At 41.5% G+C, this 19051-nt stretch overlaps 1 protein-coding gene across 7 annotated transcripts in view; it reads left to right on the top strand.

Annotated features, from left to right (window-relative positions):
* Positions 1-5567, top strand: part of PEX5L (peroxisomal biogenesis factor 5 like) — a 208635-nt gene extending 203068 nt beyond the window's left edge. For all 7 annotated transcript variants that reach the window (XM_060172018.1, XM_060172016.1, XM_060172015.1 and 4 more), the window contains one exon: positions 1776-5567. In XM_060172018.1, the coding sequence (XP_060028001.1) occupies positions 1776-1980 (205 nt within the window). In that variant the 3' untranslated portion in view covers positions 1981-5567. The remainder of the gene's footprint in view (positions 1-1775) is intronic.
* The last annotated feature ends 13484 nt before the right edge of the window (positions 5568-19051 follow it).

Below are 19051 nucleotides of genomic sequence, written 5' to 3'. Positions count from 1 at the left end.
TCAGGGGCCAGGTGATAGCATACGAGGTTAAGTGCACATAGTACGAGGTAGACATGTAAGGATCCTGGTTCAAGCCCCCAGCTTTCCACCTGCAGGAGCATCGCTTCACAAGCTGTGAAGCAGGTCTGCAGGTGTCTCTCTCCCTCTAACATCCTCTCCCTCTCAGTTTCTCTCTGTCCTATCCAAATAAATAAATAAATAACCAGGCTTCAACTCAAGTGCCTTGCTTCTAAACTCAGCTCAACATCGGTTGTTACCCATTTTTCTATCAGTGCTAGGAAAACTTAGGCCATTTTATTTCCAGTTTGGCCCACGGTTTCTTCTAAATCCTTGTTACACTGATCACTTCTGCAAATGGATTAAGTCTTCAAACCCTTGCTGGCTTGTGGGAAACAAATACATACATGAGTTAACATCTCCCAGAACATCCATGATGTTCCTAAAATAGAATTTGCTTTTATTTTTCTCCTTTTCATTTCTCTACATTTAACAATGATTTTTCACGGAAGAATGCCAGAATCAGGAAGTTGCTTAGCTGATCATCCAAAAACACCAGAGAGGTGATTGGAGACTTTCTAATTCTTCTTCTAGCGTTTGCCCTTCTAGCGTTAGCCAGTCAACAGCGTCAGGTTGAGCCTGATGTAAAGTTTCGAGACCTCCTTTGAATCTGGAGAGGTGGCAGTCGTTGACTATGTGGGTCATAGTCTGTCTGGAGCCGCAGGGGCAGTTCGGGTCGTCTCTGGCTCCCCAGCGATGGAACATAGCGGTGCACCGGCCATGGCCTGTTCGATAGCGATTGAGGAGGGCCCAGTCATAACGTGCTAGGTCAAAGCCGGGTTGACGCTTGCAGGGGTCTGTGATGAGGTGTTTGTTCTTTACCTCAGCTGACTGCCAACTCTGTTTCCAAGAGACTGGAACAGAGAAGTTCAGTGTAGGCATAGGGGACCAGATTGGGTGACGGGACGTCAAGCGTTGGACAGGGTGGGCGAAGATATCCGCGTATATTGGCAGGTCCGGTCAAGCGTAGACGTGGGAAATGAACTTAGATGATGCCGCATCCCGACGAGTATCTGGCGGGGCGATGTTGCTAAGAACTGGCAGCCATGGAACCGGGGTGGAACGGATGGTTCCAGAAATTATCCTCATGGAGGAATATAATTTGGAATCGACCAAGTGGACATGGGGGCTACGGAACCATACTGGGGCACAGTATTCTTGCAGTGGAATAGCATAATGCCAGAGAGGATGATCGTAGTGTGGAAGCGCTTGTGCCCCATGAGGAGCTGGCCAGTCTTGCAATGATGTGATTCCTCGCGCCCACCTTTGCTGCAGTTTTTATGAGATGTTCGTGAAATGACAGAGTGCGATCGAGAGTAACGCCAAGATAGACTGGCGGGGCTGAGACTTTCTAATAAGATGGCCTAATATGTTTTTATCTAATATTTATTTATTTATTCTCTTTTGTTGTCCTTGTTATTTTATTGTTGTAGTTATTATTGTTGTTATTGATGATGTCATTGTTGTTGAATAGGACAGAGAGAAATAGAGAGAAGGGAAAAGACAGACACCTGCAGACCTTCACCATTTGTGAAGCAACCCCCTGCAGGTGGGGAGCCGGGGGTTTGAACCTGGATCCTTATGCCAGTCCTTGCGGTTTGCGCCATGTGCGCTTAACCCACTGCGCTACCGCCTGAATATGTTTTTATCTTTTCAGTTTGCTAGCTCTGAAATTTGTTTCCTAATTATTAAATGTCTTTTTTCCCCCAACCTCTTAGAGAAGCAGTCAGCAACTTCCTCACTGCCCTCAGTTTGCAAAGAAAGAGCAGGAACCAACAGCAAGTCCCTCATCCTGCCATCTCTGGGAATATCTGGGCCGCCCTCAGAATCGCACTTTCCCTGATGGACCAGCCTGAACTCTTTCAGGCGGCTAATCTTGGTGATTTGGATGTCCTCCTACGAGCTTTCAACTTGGATCCTTAAAGGAGAAAAGAAAAAAAAGAAAGAAAAAAGAAAAACATGCATCAAAAGACTAGCTCTTCATGTGTGTAACTTTTACTGAGAAATGCAGAACTCTTTTACTATTGATTTCAAAAAGGATAAACCAGATGTCCAAAAGGCCACAGTGGTAGAACCTGAGGAAACCTCTACAGACAATGGCCAGTCTCTGCTCAGATCCAAAAGCACAAAATGTTATACGTAGAGTCACAGTGGGGCTGGGAAGGAGAACTGAGAGCCTGAGGACAAACCAAAAGGAAGTAACTGTGTGTGTGTGTGTGTGTGTGTGTGTGTGTGTGTGACTCTGTGTGTGTGTGTGTGACTCTGTGTGTGTGTGTGTGACTCTGTGTGTGTGTGACTGTGTGTATGTGTGTGTGCTCTTTCTGCAGGTTGCAAGCATAGTGCAAAATGTGTTGTCCTTTCTTGCAGCTCATGACACCTCTAAAGAACTAACTCATAGGACACATGAAGAATGCACTGCCTCAGATCAGGGAATTCTGGCTGTTTCTGAACTGTCACTTGTAATTCCCCTCTTTTGCTCGATTGAACATAATTTGGGCCAAGGTGCATGCACTTATATTAACTCTTGACTAGAGAGAGGCATTGCTTAATCCTGTTCCAATTTTAACTTTTACTGTAGTCCTCTGATTCCAGAAAGGGAGCTTTGCTGGCAAAAGCAGTTTTTGCACTAGAAATTTTTGCTGTTCCCAATCCAAACTTTTCTGGGGATATATATACACTTTAATATCTTATTTATGCCTTGCTGGAGTTTTGTTGCTCCACTTTTTAACTTGAAGGTAAAAGATTTGAGAATTCAGACTTGTTAGATCAATGGACCAAATAAAATTTCCTGAAAATGGTTTTTTCGTAGTGTAGGGTTTTGGAGAAGTGTTTTTTTTTTTCTTAAAGCAGCAGTTATGAGATAGGGTATAAGTATGTCAGACACAGATCTTGCTCACATACTCTCTGTAAGTACATGAATTTAAGCAAGAGATAAGCTTTTACTGTACATTCTCTGCAGGGAGAAAGTTTGATAATATCATGATTTCTAGTGAATTAACATTAACTTGCTTCAATGTCATATTTTACTTGCTTCTGAAATGCCCTGCACTCCAATCTGCCTTTTTAAGTGCTAATATTTTGAATAGTATTTCTTAAGTGATAACTGTTTTCCTAAGGAAAAAAAAACTGTGTTCTCTTAATTCCACAATAATATGCATTGCTGACCCTTTTGCATTTTAAGTGGATATTTTCTAGCGAAAATCTCACCAAGTATCACCAGTTTAATCAGAAATATTTATGTCCCTTTAGCACTCCTTCTGAACATTTATCAAATATAAAGAATTCATATTGGAAGTGGTATTTTATTTAATTGGCTGCATTCCACTCAGTTTTTCAGAGTGTTTTGTGTCTGTTGAGAGCTCTGTGTTTGTTTTTTTTTAAAGACATGCTGTTTTTTTATTAGTTTATTTATTTATTTTAAAAAAGGAGACATTAACAAAATCGAGGGATAGGAGGGGTACAACTCCACACAATTCCCACCACCAGATCTCCGTATCCTATCCCCTCCTTTGATAGCTTTCCCATTCTCTATCCCTCTGAGAATATGGACCCAAGGTCATTGTGGGATGCAGAAGGTGGAAGGTCTGGCTTCTGTAATTGCTTCCCTGCTGAACATGGGCGTTGACAGGTCGATCCATACTCCCAGTCTGCCTCTGAAAAACATGGTTTCTTAAAGCAGTAGAAAAAGTGTTTGAAAAATACAGATCAAAATGTAGTTTGACCAATGTCCAAATCTAGTCATTTGTCCTTGGAACTTGTTCCATTTTTTTATTTTTTATTTTTTTATTGTTGTAGTTATTGTTGTTGTTATTGGTGCCATTGTTGTTGGATAGGACAGAGAGAAATGGAGAGAGGAGGGAAAGACAGAGAGGGGGAGAGAAAGACAGACACCTGCAGATCTGCTTCACTGCTTGTGAAGAGGAGGTGGGGAGCTGGGGGCTCGAACCGGGATCCTTATGCTAGTCCTTGCGCTTTGCACCACATGCGCTTAACCCACTGCACTACTGCCCAACTCCCCCTTTTTTAAAAATTTTTTTTATCCTGTCTCCTTCCTCCATAATCTTCTCCAGTGTAACCTGATTTCCAATTTCCCCCCCCACATGTTCTTTGGTTGGTTATAAATGGTTACACTTACGATTATAATCGCCAAGCGAAACAGCATTTAGGTTTGACTGAGGAGCTGGCTTCTCGTGAGAGTTTGTAGGAGGAGAAGGAAGACACATACCAAAAAACATTGAAACTCTCGGCATAGGTATAAATCCTCTCCTTTGATAAAGTCGCTGGGGTCAGAAGTGATCTAATACAAACATGAACTCACACATCCTTGAAGCTCACATGTTACAACCCACTCTGGTTTTGCTTTCTTTTTGATTTTCCTCCATTCTTTCCTTCCCACCAGGATTATTGCTAGGGCTTGGTACCTGCATAACTCCATCATTCCTGGCCACCATTTTTTTCTTTTTTGGGGGGGGCGGGGGGAGGTTTGAGGATGAGAGACAGAAAGCTAAAGAGGATAAAACATAAAAGGAGAGACCCTGTAGTACTGCTCCCCTGCTCATGAAGCTTCCCTCTTGCAGATGGGGACTAAGGGCTTAAACCTGGGTCCTTCAGCATGCTAACATGTGCACTCTACCAGATTCACCACCACCCGGCCCCCCAACCTGTTCTAGCTTATACAGACCAAGAGTTGAGGACACTGCCAGAGTGCAGACTTAGACAGTCATTGTCTTACTGGGAAGGGAGGGGACTACCTCCCTAAGGCACGACAGGGCAGAGGCACGAAGGTGTTGTTCACCATAAGGCTGTAGAGAGAACTCAAGACTCGGCCTACCTTGACCTGACCAATCTCAGAAGCACAGAACAACTCTGCAGTCTTTTCAAGAATGGTATCCTTTAGAATCTGAGAACCCTAACAATGCATCCTGGGAAGGATTCTTGGAGCCAGACAAGCATCTGCTCTCTCTGTGTTCCTGCCTTCTTCTGCCCCTGCACGTTTCTGAGCTGGCCAGCTGACCTGACTTTACCCCAGAGGGGCCTCTGAGCACAGGAGGCAACACAGAATTCACAGGTGTTTTTGCTGATGATACCATTCTAGCTTTTCTTTATTTTTTTTTAAATATTTATTTATTCTCTTTTGTTGTCATTGTTGTTTTATTGTTGTAGTTATTGTTGTTGTTATTGATGTTGGTGTTGTTGGATAGGACAGAAAGAAATGGAGAGAGGAAGGGAAGACAGAGAGGGAGAGAAAGACAGACACCTGCAGACCTGCTTCACCGCCTGTGAAGCGACTCCCCTGCAGGTGGGGAGCCGGGGGCTCGAACCGGGATCCTTACGCCAGTCCTTGTGCTTTGCACCGCCTGTGCTTAACCCGCTGCGCTACCGCCCAACTCCCCCATTCTAGCTTTTCAACACTCACTAAATTTTCAGTAATCATAAGCTGGTTTCCTAGCCTGGTTGACACTAGCAATGTACTGTAAAGCCTGACAGTAAAATAAATGCTGGAGATATGAGTTGGATTTGATTGTTGCTAAGTGAGTGGAAAATTTTATGGTCCAAGTTTTATTTTGCAATGGTTGTAAAGCAAAGTAACTCCAAACTCCAAGGAGCCATCCTTAGAGAAAAGTAGACCATGGTTCCCATGCCCATCACAATGGGATTGTTTACAGAGCCTTTGCTGGACTTGGACTCTCTCCAGTGGTCTGGAAAACCAAGAAACCAAGATTTACATAGTCTGGCCCATGTCAGAAAGAGCAAAAGTAATGCCCAGGACAATGTTTAATACTCTATTAAGATTAAGGGAAAGTAGTTACTAAAAAAGCAATTAAGGTTTATAGAAATCAGAATACAGTCAAAATTTAATTGCAAAACTTTACAACTGTCCTGAGAGCACACATCTTTTTTTTTAAGTATATGTGCATTTTTAAGCAGAAATGTTGGGCATTTTATTCTCAAAACATGAAATTTAAATTTAAATTACCCTTTAAATCATTTCAATTGCCCTTTCCATCTGAAAGGATAGGGTGTCCTTATTTCTCTACTGAAGAACTCAGCAGAGACTTTGAGTCCCTTTAAAAATTTTTTATTTAATTACTGAGTAAGAGCCTAAGGGCATGATCATATTAGAAAGGCCATGCAACTTGCAGAGATGTGACTTTTAGGACTGACTTCAACAGTGGATGATATGAGCGAGCAGAGAATTGTCAGTGGTAACTGTGGGACTTCAGAATGCTTCAGTCGTGTCCAGTGCATCCTTAGCTTCTGTACCATGTGATGGGGGAGGAGGTAGAAAAGGAAGTGAAGTAAAACTCTGTGTCGATAGTGATTCCTTTAAGTAACATATTTATTAATGAGAGAGAGTGAGAGAACCAGAGCATTATTTTAGCACTTGCAATGCTGGGGATGGAACTCAGGACCCCATGCTCACAGGTCAGAGTCAGTCTGCTGTACCACCTCCCCATCCCTTTGTTTCTTGCAAAATAATACTCGGAAGACTACAGGGAAAAAAGCAAATCTTAACCACCAGGAACTTGAGTAGAAATCTACGTGCTGGGCTTTCTCAGACAATGTTCATTTCCACTAGAATGGCAAATAAGTGATACTTCATCGGCTTGAAAGCTGCAGGATACAGTCACTTTCAGAATTTTATGTTATTTTGTCCTTTTTCTTTAAATAAACTTGTTAAATCTTCAGTCTATGACTAGAGAGTGGAAGTACAGACATCTTTCTAGTATACTCTTGGTATTTAAGCAAGGATTGAACACAGTTGTAGTTAGTCCCACTTAAAACAGAAACTCCCAGACTGGGAGTCAGGCTGTAGTGCAGCAGGTTAAATGCAGGTGGCGCTAAGTGCAAGAACCAGCATAAGGATCCCGGTTCTAGCCCCCGCTCCCCACTTGCGGGGGGGGGGGGGGGGTCGCTTCACAAGTGGTGAAGCAGGTCTGCAGGTGTCTGTCTTTCTCTCCCCCTCTCTGTCTTCCCCTCCTCTCTCCATTTCTCTCTGTCCTATCTATCCAACAACGACAACAATAATAACTACAACAATAAAACAAGGGCAACCAAAGGGAATGAATAAATTAAAAACAAAAAACAGAAAAGAAACTCCTAGACCCTGTGCCATAAGCACTGTCTGTGGGGGTTCTTTGGTTCCAGAAATAGAACAAGAAAAGTCACTTTGTGTCCCACTCTCATTTGCATTTGAATCAGTGCCACTGGACAGGACTGTTCTTTAGGTTAGTTGTTGCTGTTGTTTTATACTTTGAAATGGCTCTCAAAGCATTCTACAAACAGGGTGTACTGAAGGCTTCAGTTATGTGCCACATTTTTGAGACCGCTTGTTTTAGAATTGCTACACATGCACTACAGGTGATTTCAACTCTATAAAATAACTTCAAATTTATTCCCTCTCTAGATTTTATGACAATTCCCCTGTCATCTCAGTCTTCCTAGAACGGGTTGAAATTGAACTGTTTTGAACTAAGAAAAAAAAAAAAATATATATATATATATATTTTTTTTTAAGAAGATCATAGATGAACATTGGCATAAGGTTTTTTTTAAAAGGCAGTTTTGAAAAAAGTAAAACCTATAACCTCAGGCGCAAAAATGTTGCATGCATTAGTAGTTGCAAATCTGCCTACTCAGATATTAACCAAAGCATGTAAAAGAACTTTACTGAATGTAAATTTACCCACCGCATGATTAAGTCTCATAGGTTAGCTTATTTTTTCCCTTGTTTGTGGACAAGGAAACATTTTCATGAACTTTGTGTTACAGATCTTCTATTTGCTTTTAAAATTCAATCCTTGAGATTATTTTCAGGCTATCCCATTGAACTTCACAAATAGTCATACATCTGGTGTATGCAGTGTCACAGCCAGCATCAAAATAATTTTCTAAGAAGTCCAGGTAAGCCATCCAAAATAATTTTTTTACAGGTCAGTTGAGTCACAACAAACCTCAAATTGAAATAAAGTCTATGTGTCTTAATGTAACAGAATAAATCATGTCGATTAGCACAGTTTAGGAAGATAAGTTCTGAATCATGTTTTTTCTTCCTAAAAATCTAGAAATAAATTAAAAATAATAAAGAAAGTAGACAGGTTGGGATCACTCCAAGCACATGAAAATCCTCACAAGGCAAAGTGAACATGAGCCTTTATTTCCACAAATGTCACAGTGCATGAAGGGTTACACCATCCTTGATACGACCCTATTTATTTGGTAGGAGAACTACTTGGGCCCACATCACTGGAGAAACTGAATTTGATTAGCACGTCTAAGAATACCAACATTCAGAGGCAATGAAGCTCTCAATTACTCAAAACCAATTCTGATATCCTCTCATTGCCATTTACTGTTACCCCTCTTTTATGGAAAAACAAGGACAAGGAGAACAAAAAATGGAAGGAACACAGTTCAATAAAACAAAATGGAGGTCTTATGTTAGTAACACCTGTGTCACCATTCATACACCCTCACACTACACACACACACACACACACACACACATCCTACTTTAAAGTCAGAACTCACCAAATGCACAGCAAAAAAATAACTGTGTAGAGGCATTAAATACGTAAGAGGAGAAAAAAATGAAAATATGAGTTTGAACAAACTTTCATGTGGTATTCTGCCATGGAAAAAGGCTTCCACTACTTGAAGTCTCTGCAGAAATACTAAGATGATACAGTGGAAACAGGAGTTCCAGAATTCTTTGTTCAGCTTGTTCTCTACAAGAGAAATGAACTTTCAAATTCTGGGGAACACTTTTAGCAAAGTGCTTTCAAAATAATATTAAAATGGAAAACAACAATGAGACAGTTCTCTGCTGAATGATAATACAATATAGGTAAGATTTTTTTCTTTGAATTTTATGGCAACACATACAACAAACTAGGGAAATACACAATTAAGTAGTTTGACGTTTTCATTGAGATAAATAAGATGTTTGCATAGATGCAATTAAAGCATTGTGCCACGTCAGAAATGTAGAATACATTCTGAATGATAGAATGTTCCCACTAGTCAGAAGACATACAGAAAACCTAAATTTTTACCCATTTTTTTAACCTCTCCCCTTAGAACATTTAACCCAAACCCTCCTCAATTTTCATTGTACAAATTTGTTTACATTAGTTGGGAAAAAAAAACATTAAAACAGATCAATTTAGTAAAATTTTTACAAATTATAACAAACATTTATTAATTATTGAGAGAAGGCATTTATATATTTTTTGTATATCTACAGAGACTGCATATCTAGTCTAACCTAAAATTATCATTTTGAGATAAGTTCTTCTGTAATGCTTCCTTATCTTGCTCCATGATACTGAAGACCTTAGGATTTCATGTTCCAGCTAAAACAAGTTAACACAGAACAAAATTAACGTGAAATGTTGACACTGAATTTCTGCATTAAAGCCAATCCAAATTAAGTGAATTATAGTAAATAAGTGGCAATGGGAATGGGGGAGTAAACGTGATTGGGCTATTAGGAAATAATGTATCTGTGTAGTTAACAAGATATTATGTATCATAGCGCAACTCTGTTGAGTATTAAGACTTCATCTTAGTACTTCCTTGCATTGTTATTTGAAATAAAATGACTACCATGAAATAACCTCTTATCACATGGATGTGTTTAATTTATTCACTTGGCTTATAACTTGCAAAGTATCAAGATTAAGGTAGTATTTTTGTACTCTTCTTGGAAGCATGTCTTCCCTTTTTCACATTACTAAAATGTATTTATATTTGTGCAATTTTAAACTACGTTTTCAAATAAACTTTGTCAGTGGCTGCAAAGTCTTTTGGGGAATCTTTCAAATTGGCATTTGGGAATGAGAATTGCTTCAAATCAAGTAGAACATTTGTACTGCTGGTTAAAAGATCCTTTTGGTTGTTACTATTACTACATATGACTTTGCATGTGTCATCTGGAAATCAGGAATGCATTTTCAATTTACAACTTTAAAATCTCCCTCCTTTGTTACTTTTAAGACTAAAATATCATTTAACCTGAAACTGGATTTTGTGATTTCTTTTTAGAATAAAATTATTTAAATATATTTCAGTTTTAGGGTCTTTTTATTTTTATTTACTTATTTTTGGTTAGCCAAAAAAAGTATTTGAGCACAAGTATTCAGACAGGTACTATTCTTTTGTGAGAAGTTTTCTGCAAGAGAACAGCAAATATTTAGGGATGCTGTGTATAGCAAAACACTAGAATAAAGCAAATTGTAGATTATGGGAGTGAATGCGGCTTCCTTCCTAGAAAAGGGGTCAGAAAATATCTCTCTTTGGTGAGTTTTGGGCTGAGATTTGTGTAACAAGAAGGAGCCAAAGAAGTGGAGTTGGGGACACATGCTATTGGCAGAACCAACAGCCAACCCTAGATTTGATGGCAGGCATGTTTGTTTACAGAGAAAGGAACCTGAGGCAGACAGAGCTGAGCCAGGGGCGCCTAAGAGTAGCCCAGGCAGGGTGGGAAACCATGGGAGGACTGCCCCAGAGTAGGGTTCAGGGCAGAGGGGCCCCCAAACAGAAAAGGGAAGGCACTGAAGACTGAAGTTTGTGTCTCCCAAACGGTTCAAATCAAAGGGCATCTCTATCTTGCCTGTGTCACTACCCACCCCCATTGGACAGGGACAAAAACTGTATGGAATGGACAGAGGGAGAGGGAGAACTGCTCCACCTTGATGAAGTGTCCCCCTGCAGGTGGGAACTGTGGGTTTGAACACCTGTCCTTATGCATGGTAACGTGTGTGCTCAATGAGGTGCACCGCCACCCGGCCTCACTGCTGTTCTATGCTAGATAATAACCATTCATTTGCCTGATGAATTGTGACTCCTCTGCCTGCCAACCGTTCACATAAACCTTTTTTAATGCCTCCTGCTCTCATTTTTAAAAGATATATTAAATTAATATCCCCAAGTAGTTGCTTCACCCCATGTGTGCATCACAGTGCCAGATCGAAAGGATTCTTACATTTCTTTCCAAGGCTCCTTATAGCACTGTCAGCCCAACAAAGGACTTATTTTGTTCTTACTTACACCTCACAATAAATGCTGCCTAGCAGTTAGCTATCTTAATCAAAACTTGAGGAACCAGTGGCTAAGTGACTCTGCTTGAATTTGCCACCTGAGATTAGAAGGTGGATGTTCAGTCTTCCCAGGCTGAGTCCTTTGGAAAAGAAACAGGAAGATAACACTTTCTGAGACCTACTTCATACCTGATGCCAGGGTTGGATATTTCTTTTCCACCACTTTTATGTTTTAAAGATCTTATTTTATTTATTACATATGAGATTTCAGATGAGAGAAAGGGATGGACAGGAAGGGAAGGAGGAAGGGAGAGAGAGAGCAAGGAAGTCAGAGTACCACTCTGGTACATGCAGTGCTGGGAATTGAACTGGAACCTTAAGTCATGAATGTTAACCAGTCGAGCTGCTTCCCCAGCTTCACCACTCTACCATTTTAATCCAAATATGCACCAAGATCCCTTATCTTGGACCTATTAAAAGTTTTGTCCAGTACATAAAAAATATCTCTCTATAAACAATAAACACAATAGCAAAAGTTGCACCAGGTGAAAAAAAAAGCCTAATAGATCAAGAGATTAAAAATCTAATAAAAAAATGATCAAGTGCATCAGTGATATTCTGCAAGTAATAAATAATAACAAACATTATGCTGGTGGAAAAATTGTATCTTATAATAGTATTAAAGTATGTTCATTAAGAGTTTTGCATTTTTTAAAAAAACATTAATACATACACATATATCTGTGCTCACTTACTAAAGTGTCATTGCATTATACACTACAGAAGTTCAGGTGTGTATCACTGAAAATCAATATGTGCATCCCTTTGTCCTGATTGATCTCCATTTGCTAACCCTCTTGGCCTTGTGGTATCCATGAACTAGGCTTAGAGTCTAAAAGTTAATTATAGGAATAGCTCTGTGTCCACCTGCAGGGGGAAAGCTTCACAAGAGGTGAAGCAGGTCTGCAGGTGTCTATCTTTCTCTCTCTCTCTCTATATCCCACTCCTCTCAATTTCTTTCTGCCCTAGCTAATTTAAAAGTGAGAAAGGAAGGAATAAAGAAAGAAAGATAGCCGCCAGGAGCAATGGATTCATAGTGCTGCCACTGGGTCCCAGCAACAACCCTGGTGGCAAAAAGGAAAAAACAAAACGAAGAATCTGAGTATTTTTTTTAATTATCTTTATTTATTTATTGGATAGAGACAGTCAGAAATTGAGAGGGAAGGGGGAGATAGGAAGAGAGACAGAGAACTGCAGCCCTGCTTCACCACTCACAGAGCTTTCCTCCTATAGGTGGGGACCACAGGCTCAAACCCGGGTCCTACCACATTATAACATGTGTGCTTAACCGGGTGTGCTACCACCTGGCCCCAGAATCTGAGTATTTTAAAATGTCAGTTAAAATAACTAGCTTCAGTGTTGTGCTATATGTTTTGGTAAGAGGTTAAGAGAAGGCATAGTGAAGGATTATTTGTGACTCAGGGAATTAAGTCAGTAAGAGAATTTGCAAACCAGCCTCTGCTCACATACATTGCTACCAATGACCATACCCAAAGGGAGTCTACTTGTGTGCGCATAAAATTTTATTTCTGCCCTTTCTTTCTCTCTCCCTCTTTTCCTCTTCCTAGCCATCCATATTATTCCAAAAAACATTTTTCCTTTTTTTATAGGTGAGAGGCAGAGAGAGGACAGAAACAACTGTGGCACTGTTCCACCACTCATGAAGTTCCCCTTCTGCAGGTGGGGCCTGGGGGAAGGCAGAGACATACTAGTCTGGCCACAGAGACAACAGAAAGGGGTGGGTTCCAGTGACAGTCAGGCTGAGTGGTGGGCAGGGAGCTGAGAAGCTCATGTGCAGAGACTGTGTGAAGCTAGAGACCTGAGTCTGGCAAAAGTATTCTCCTTCAAAGGTATCCACATCCCATTCTCCAAGCCTGTGAGTGGCAAAAGGAACATTGCGGACCTGATTAAATTAAGAACCCAGAGACAGGGTCCCCACCTGCAGGGGGAAAGCTTTCCAAGTGGTGAAGCAGGGCTGCAGGTGTCTCTCTTCTAAAAATTGTGATGGTCAGAGAAATGAACTATTCCAGTCTTTAGGTTCATAATTAGTCAACAATTTGTTTGGCTTTATACATTAACTCTTCTTTCAGCCACCAGGTTCAAGATGCTAACATGATGCCAACTGGACTTCCCTGGGCAGACGACCCCACCAATATGTCCTGGAGCCCCACCTCCCTAGAACCCTGCCCCACTAGGGAAAGAGAGAAACAGGCTGGGAGTATGGATAAACCTGCCAACACCCGTGTTCAGTGGGGAAGCAATTACAGAAGCCAGACCTTCCACCTTCTGCACCCCATAATGCCCTGGGTCCATACTCCCAGAGGGATAAAGAGTAGGAAAGCTATCAGGGGAGGGGATGAGATAAGGAATTCTGGTGGTAGGAACTGTGTGGAAATACTGTAAGGGCTGGCTCCTCATTTACTGACAAATTCATTAATCTATCAGCTCTCAGGCACAGAACCCATCATTAACTAAGAACTATTTGTATTCTTTTTTTTTTTTTTTTACTTTATTTTTTTATTGCCACCAGGGTTACCGCTGGGACTCAGTCCCGGCACTATGAATCCACCACTTCCAGAGGCCATCCCCCCACCATTTATATTTTGTTTTTGATAGGACAAACAGAAACTAAGAGGGGAAGGGGAAATATATAGGTAGATAGATAGATAGATAGATAGACAGACAGACAGACAGACAGACAGATAAACAGACAGACAGAAACAGATAGGGAAAGCAAACCTGCTTCACTATTGTGATGCTTTCCTCCTGCAGGTGGAGAACAGGAGCTCAAACCTGGGTCCTCACACAGGGTAATGTGTGCACTTAACTGGGTGTGCCACCATCCAGCCCCCTACCTATATTCAATTGGATACCCTAGAGAAAGTCCTGTCATCACCCTCCTCAGAGGTGACATCTGGCCATTGCCAACAAAACCTTACTGCTGAGGACCAAGCAGCCTCGGCCCACAGAGAAAAACCCTAACAGAGAGATGAGTAGCTACTGTGTCAACTTACCTGTCCCACTAGTGAATGGAGGAGGACCTGCGAGGGGGAGGATCAGTGTACTTGGCCATGTTGCAAATGAGGAACCATACAGAGACCTTAGATTGTGAGAATAGCATTTTAATTTTAAAACAACTGAAGCCATAAATCATTCATCTCTCTTCCTATCACAGGCAAATATTCTTCCAAAACATCTGAGATATTTTCCACAACTGTGACTAGTGCAATATAAAATCAACAGAAACTCTTTCAGGAGTCAAGCCCAAAGCCTGGCAGGTAGGTATACAGGGCCGAGATGTACAGCAGCAGATCTGGAGAGGCCAGGTGCTCACGGTACTTCCACACACCCAGCCCCACATAGTCCAACCACAGGAGGGGAGGGGACCCACAAGAGAATGTTGCCTGAAACCAAACAAGTATGCCCTCGTGTGGCCAACTCTCTGGACACCTGAAAATGGCTGATGCTAAATGCAAAGTTAGCAGCTTTGGGAGAAGGTTTGGGTTCCTTTGCACTTTTTTTTCTTTTGTTGACAGAGACAGAGAGGGAAGGGGGAGAGAGAGAGACACTTGCAGCATTGCTTCAGGACTCATAAAGTATCTAAAATGCTATCATTTCAACAGTAGTACACATAAAACACTTGTTTTTGTTGTTGATTTGGGGGAGAGGGAGGTACAGATCTACATACATACAGGCTCAATGGGGATGAGCCAATCACTACCCAGTGGATTAGCGCAGGTCTGGGGAATCTTCACACAGCCCCTTCAGGATGGCTTACTGAGCAGGAAAGCTTGCAACACTGATCTTGAATTCCAACTTCAGAGTATAGAAGGACGGAATCACATTTTATCTAGGTCCTGCTCTCCTGCCACTTCCCCACAGAAGACCCATTCGAAGGGTTTAATTCAGCAACACCAATGCTTGCAAGATGCAAATGTCAGCCTTCCTGTGAAAGATGACTTTCTCAGCACCTACCTTTGGATCAGAGTTGCAACTGAACAGAATAAGGAAATATTCCTTATGTGCTACTAATTTAGCTGCAGGTCGTTCTGAGGCTTTTGAGGTGTCTTAAGTGCATTTTTTACTTTTGAGGGGAAAATTGTAACAAAATACCTCATGGACTAGAAAGTGGAGAGTTTCAGGAATGGGGGAGATAAATGTCACCAACAAACTAAAGTAGAAGTAAAACAAGAATAAGAGTCAGACTAGATACTGAACTGGAGTTCAGGAGCTGCCACAAACCCAAGTAGAGCATCTGACTTCTGTGTGAACCCTCACTCTCACACATCTGACCTTATAGTTGCCAGCAAGAAAAGGGAAACAGAATCAAGCGTCAAGGCAGAAAGCTCTGGCCTATCCCACCTGTGTTATAGAAAAAGGCTCAGAAGGTCAAGTAGGCACGCCGTACTAAAAGACATCTCAGTGTCCACACTCTGAAAATCTCGGGTTGTGTCCAGTTCGAGTTAAGGAAATAGATGATGCTGGAGAACAGGCTGGAATGACTCACATGAGATTTTGTCCAGCCAAGTGAGCCAGGCACATTCTCTTGTGGGTGGGAGACAACTACAGAACAATTCCCAAGTATCAAAGCAACACTGATGTAAAAAGGTACTAAAACACAGGTCTTCCAATAGTTCTTTTTGTAGGCGTTTTTCACACACACACAATTAAAAACAAGTCTGAACCAAACTGCACTTCAGATGAGTTGAATGGGTATGAAGATTAAGTGATTAAAACAAAATCTTTAATGCATTATTTTTCTCAAACATACAGTCATTAGGATTTGACATAAATCTCTACCAAAAGGAAAGAATAGGAAGTGCTCCTTTACACACACACACACACACACACACACACACACAGGCACACACGCACACAAGCATGCACGCACACACCCAAACACAGTGAGAATTTCAGTGATGTCACCTTGCACAGATGACTCCTAAAAGGCTAACAATCAATAACAACATCTATACATTATTCCATTTATCAGTCACAAGTAGTCTCTTCAACACTCCTGTAAAATTAAGCTTTACAGTCCAGACTTCTATTCCAGGGTAAGCCAGGCTCGTATATATCAAAGTATACATATAAATAAGAAGTCTATGACTTGTTCTGATTTTTCCCAACCCTCAATCTGAAATAAAGATATGAAACTTTGCCTTGTAGAAATAGCCCTTTTTTTGTGAGGCAGAAATAAGAGGCAGCCATATTATATTCCTTGTTTTTTTTTTTTTTTACAATATGTTTAGGCATCAGAAGGGCTACATGCCTTAGTCTACTTAATAGAATTAAATAGTGTCTAGCTAGCATCTTAAATACTGATTTTACACCATTCATGTTTGCAAAGTTTTATTATAAAAGCTCTATTGTGTTCAAAATACGCATGCCATCCTTGTCCACATTTCAGTCCAAATGGCCAAGCACACCCCCAGCCCCCTCCCTCCACACATACACCCTGAAAAGGCCTTTTGCTGTGATAGCATGTAAAACAAGTTTCTGCTGGGGCTTTGGAGGCCTTATTCTACAATATTCACAAAGCTCTAAAGAGACTGGGTTTTGTAAAGCTGTTGAGTGTGGGGATTTCTACAAGAGTCAGGCATTCATTCCATGCCAGAGTGGGGCTGCGAAGACACCCAAGTCAGCTTAGGACAGTGTCTTTGGGCTGCCAGTGGGCAGAGAGCAGTAGAGGATCCCCAGACCATGAACCCCTTTATCCTGCCACTCATAGCTATTCCTCTGGAAGAAATCAATCGCCAAATGAGAGAAGGGAAGGAGAGGATTCTGCTAGAACCCATTCGGGCACACTGCCCACTGCTTTTATGGGCTCACTACATCTCACCGTCTCCTCTGAGCACAAGCAGAAAGAGAGGGTGGGCTCATCACCACCCCACACACACACACATACACACACACAGACACACACACACAGACACACACACACACACACACACACACACACACACTCTGCCGGTGAAGAGGACAAGGCACAGGGAGGTCATGGGATCTGCCCAAGGTTCACAGCCAGCTTGGGGCAGCACCCAGGGTTCTGGGGCCCTCAAGCCTCACTCTCAAAGTAACTAACATGATGTAAGGTGGGTCCAACCAGGACCAGACCTCTCATGGCTCACAATTCACAATATTGTCACTTGTGCCAGACTCCACCCAAACGATTCTATTTTCTTTCTTCTTTTTTTTTTTTTTTATCTTCCTAGCAAGTTCTTTTCTATCAATCAAATATGTGTTAAGTGGACAAAAATAATATTCAAACATTTGAACATTGAACTAGACACTGCCGAGAAGCTGGAATGAGGTGCAGGAAAAGCAGAGGGCCTTATCATTTCTCTTGTTCATCACATTAGAAATGCTGACCTAATCCGAGGTTGCAAAGAAAATACTGAAATACCAGGAGCTGGGTGGTAGCGCATCGGGTTAAGTGCACAAGGCGTGAAGAGCAAAGGCTGGCTTAAGGATCCTGGTTCAAGCCCCTGGCTTCCAACCTGCAGCTTCACAACCAGGTCTGCAGGTGTCTATCTTTCTCTTCCCCTCTCTGTCTTCCCTCCTCTCTCCATTTCTCTCTTTCCTACCCAACAGCAATGACAACAATAACAAAATAATAACAACGATAAACAACTAGGGCATCAAAAAGGGAAAAAAATAGCCGCCAGGAGCAGATAAGCCTGGAGGAAAAAAAAAAAAAAGCCAAAATGGAAACAATGGTCTTTCATCAAGTCACCTAAAGTCTCCCTCCATCTGAAACACTTAAAAGTAGGTTAAGATCACACTATTAGTCACAGACAATAGGCAGTGAAGGCAGGTGAGGAGGTGATCCACCCAGAAGAGGCAGAGCTGAGCTTCTGGCCCCAGAAAGCAGACATGGAAGCAAGAAAGAGCTGAGAAACAAGAAAATGGACACACCCAGGGTGGCCCACAAGATTCCAGGGAGTTGTAGAAGGGCTCTGCAGTGTTAACTAAAAGTACACCCTACACTTTAGGTGGGAAGTGTTGCTGAGAAGTGGAGTTCTTCTCCCCTAGGTAAAGCAAAACACAATGTCACAAGCCCAAGTGAATCCTTGGCATCAGCCTGAACAATTTAAGCAGGGGACTAGTTGTTTTCAAACTGTTTCTGAGTTAGAGCTGAATACATTTAATTGCTTTTTCCAGTGATGGCTAATCCCAACTGTCTTCAACCTTTAGAAACACTACCCTACACAGATTTTCCAGTTGGTGATAAAGATCTCACATCCTTGGTCACACACACACACACACACACACACACACACACACACACACACACACACACACACACACTTGTAGAGTGAATTCTGATGTGATTCAATTCAAAGCTTTCTTGCTGCAGATGCTCTAATCTACTCTACATGGGCAGGGCAGGAAATAGTGTGCAAAATGAAAAATCATGTCACAAAGAAAGCCCAGCCCAGTTTCCGATTTCTGATAAAGAAACAAAAGTGGGCTTTCCATTTTTGGTGGGTGAGGCCACACCTGGGGCCCCATTATCTGCTTTCTCTGGGGCTATTACTCCCCTGATCCCCAGAGCAAAACAGGTGACACATCTCTCCATTTGTGATGTGCTCATGCCAGATCTCCCTCCAGCAATAAGAATACTTGGTTTTAAAAGCATTCTTTCTTGAACATTTTATAAAAAAGAAAAAAAAACTATCTACAGTAGTATATCATCACTAATAGAAATTTCTCCCCAGTTCTGAGAATACAGGTCCAAAAAGGATGACAGAGGACCTAGTGGGGGTTGCATTGTTATATGGAAAACTGAGAAATGTTATACATGTACAAACTATTGTATTTACTGTCTAATGTAAAGCATTAATCCCCCAATAAAGAAATTTAAAAAAATCCAACACACACACACAAAG

Source organism: Erinaceus europaeus, chromosome 14 (genome assembly GCF_950295315.1).
Source record: "Erinaceus europaeus chromosome 14, mEriEur2.1, whole genome shotgun sequence".
Classification (NCBI taxonomy): Eukaryota; Metazoa; Chordata; class Mammalia; order Eulipotyphla; family Erinaceidae; genus Erinaceus; species Erinaceus europaeus.
Note: the sequence above shows the minus strand (reverse complement) of the source record. Positions and strands in the feature narration are given on the sequence as shown.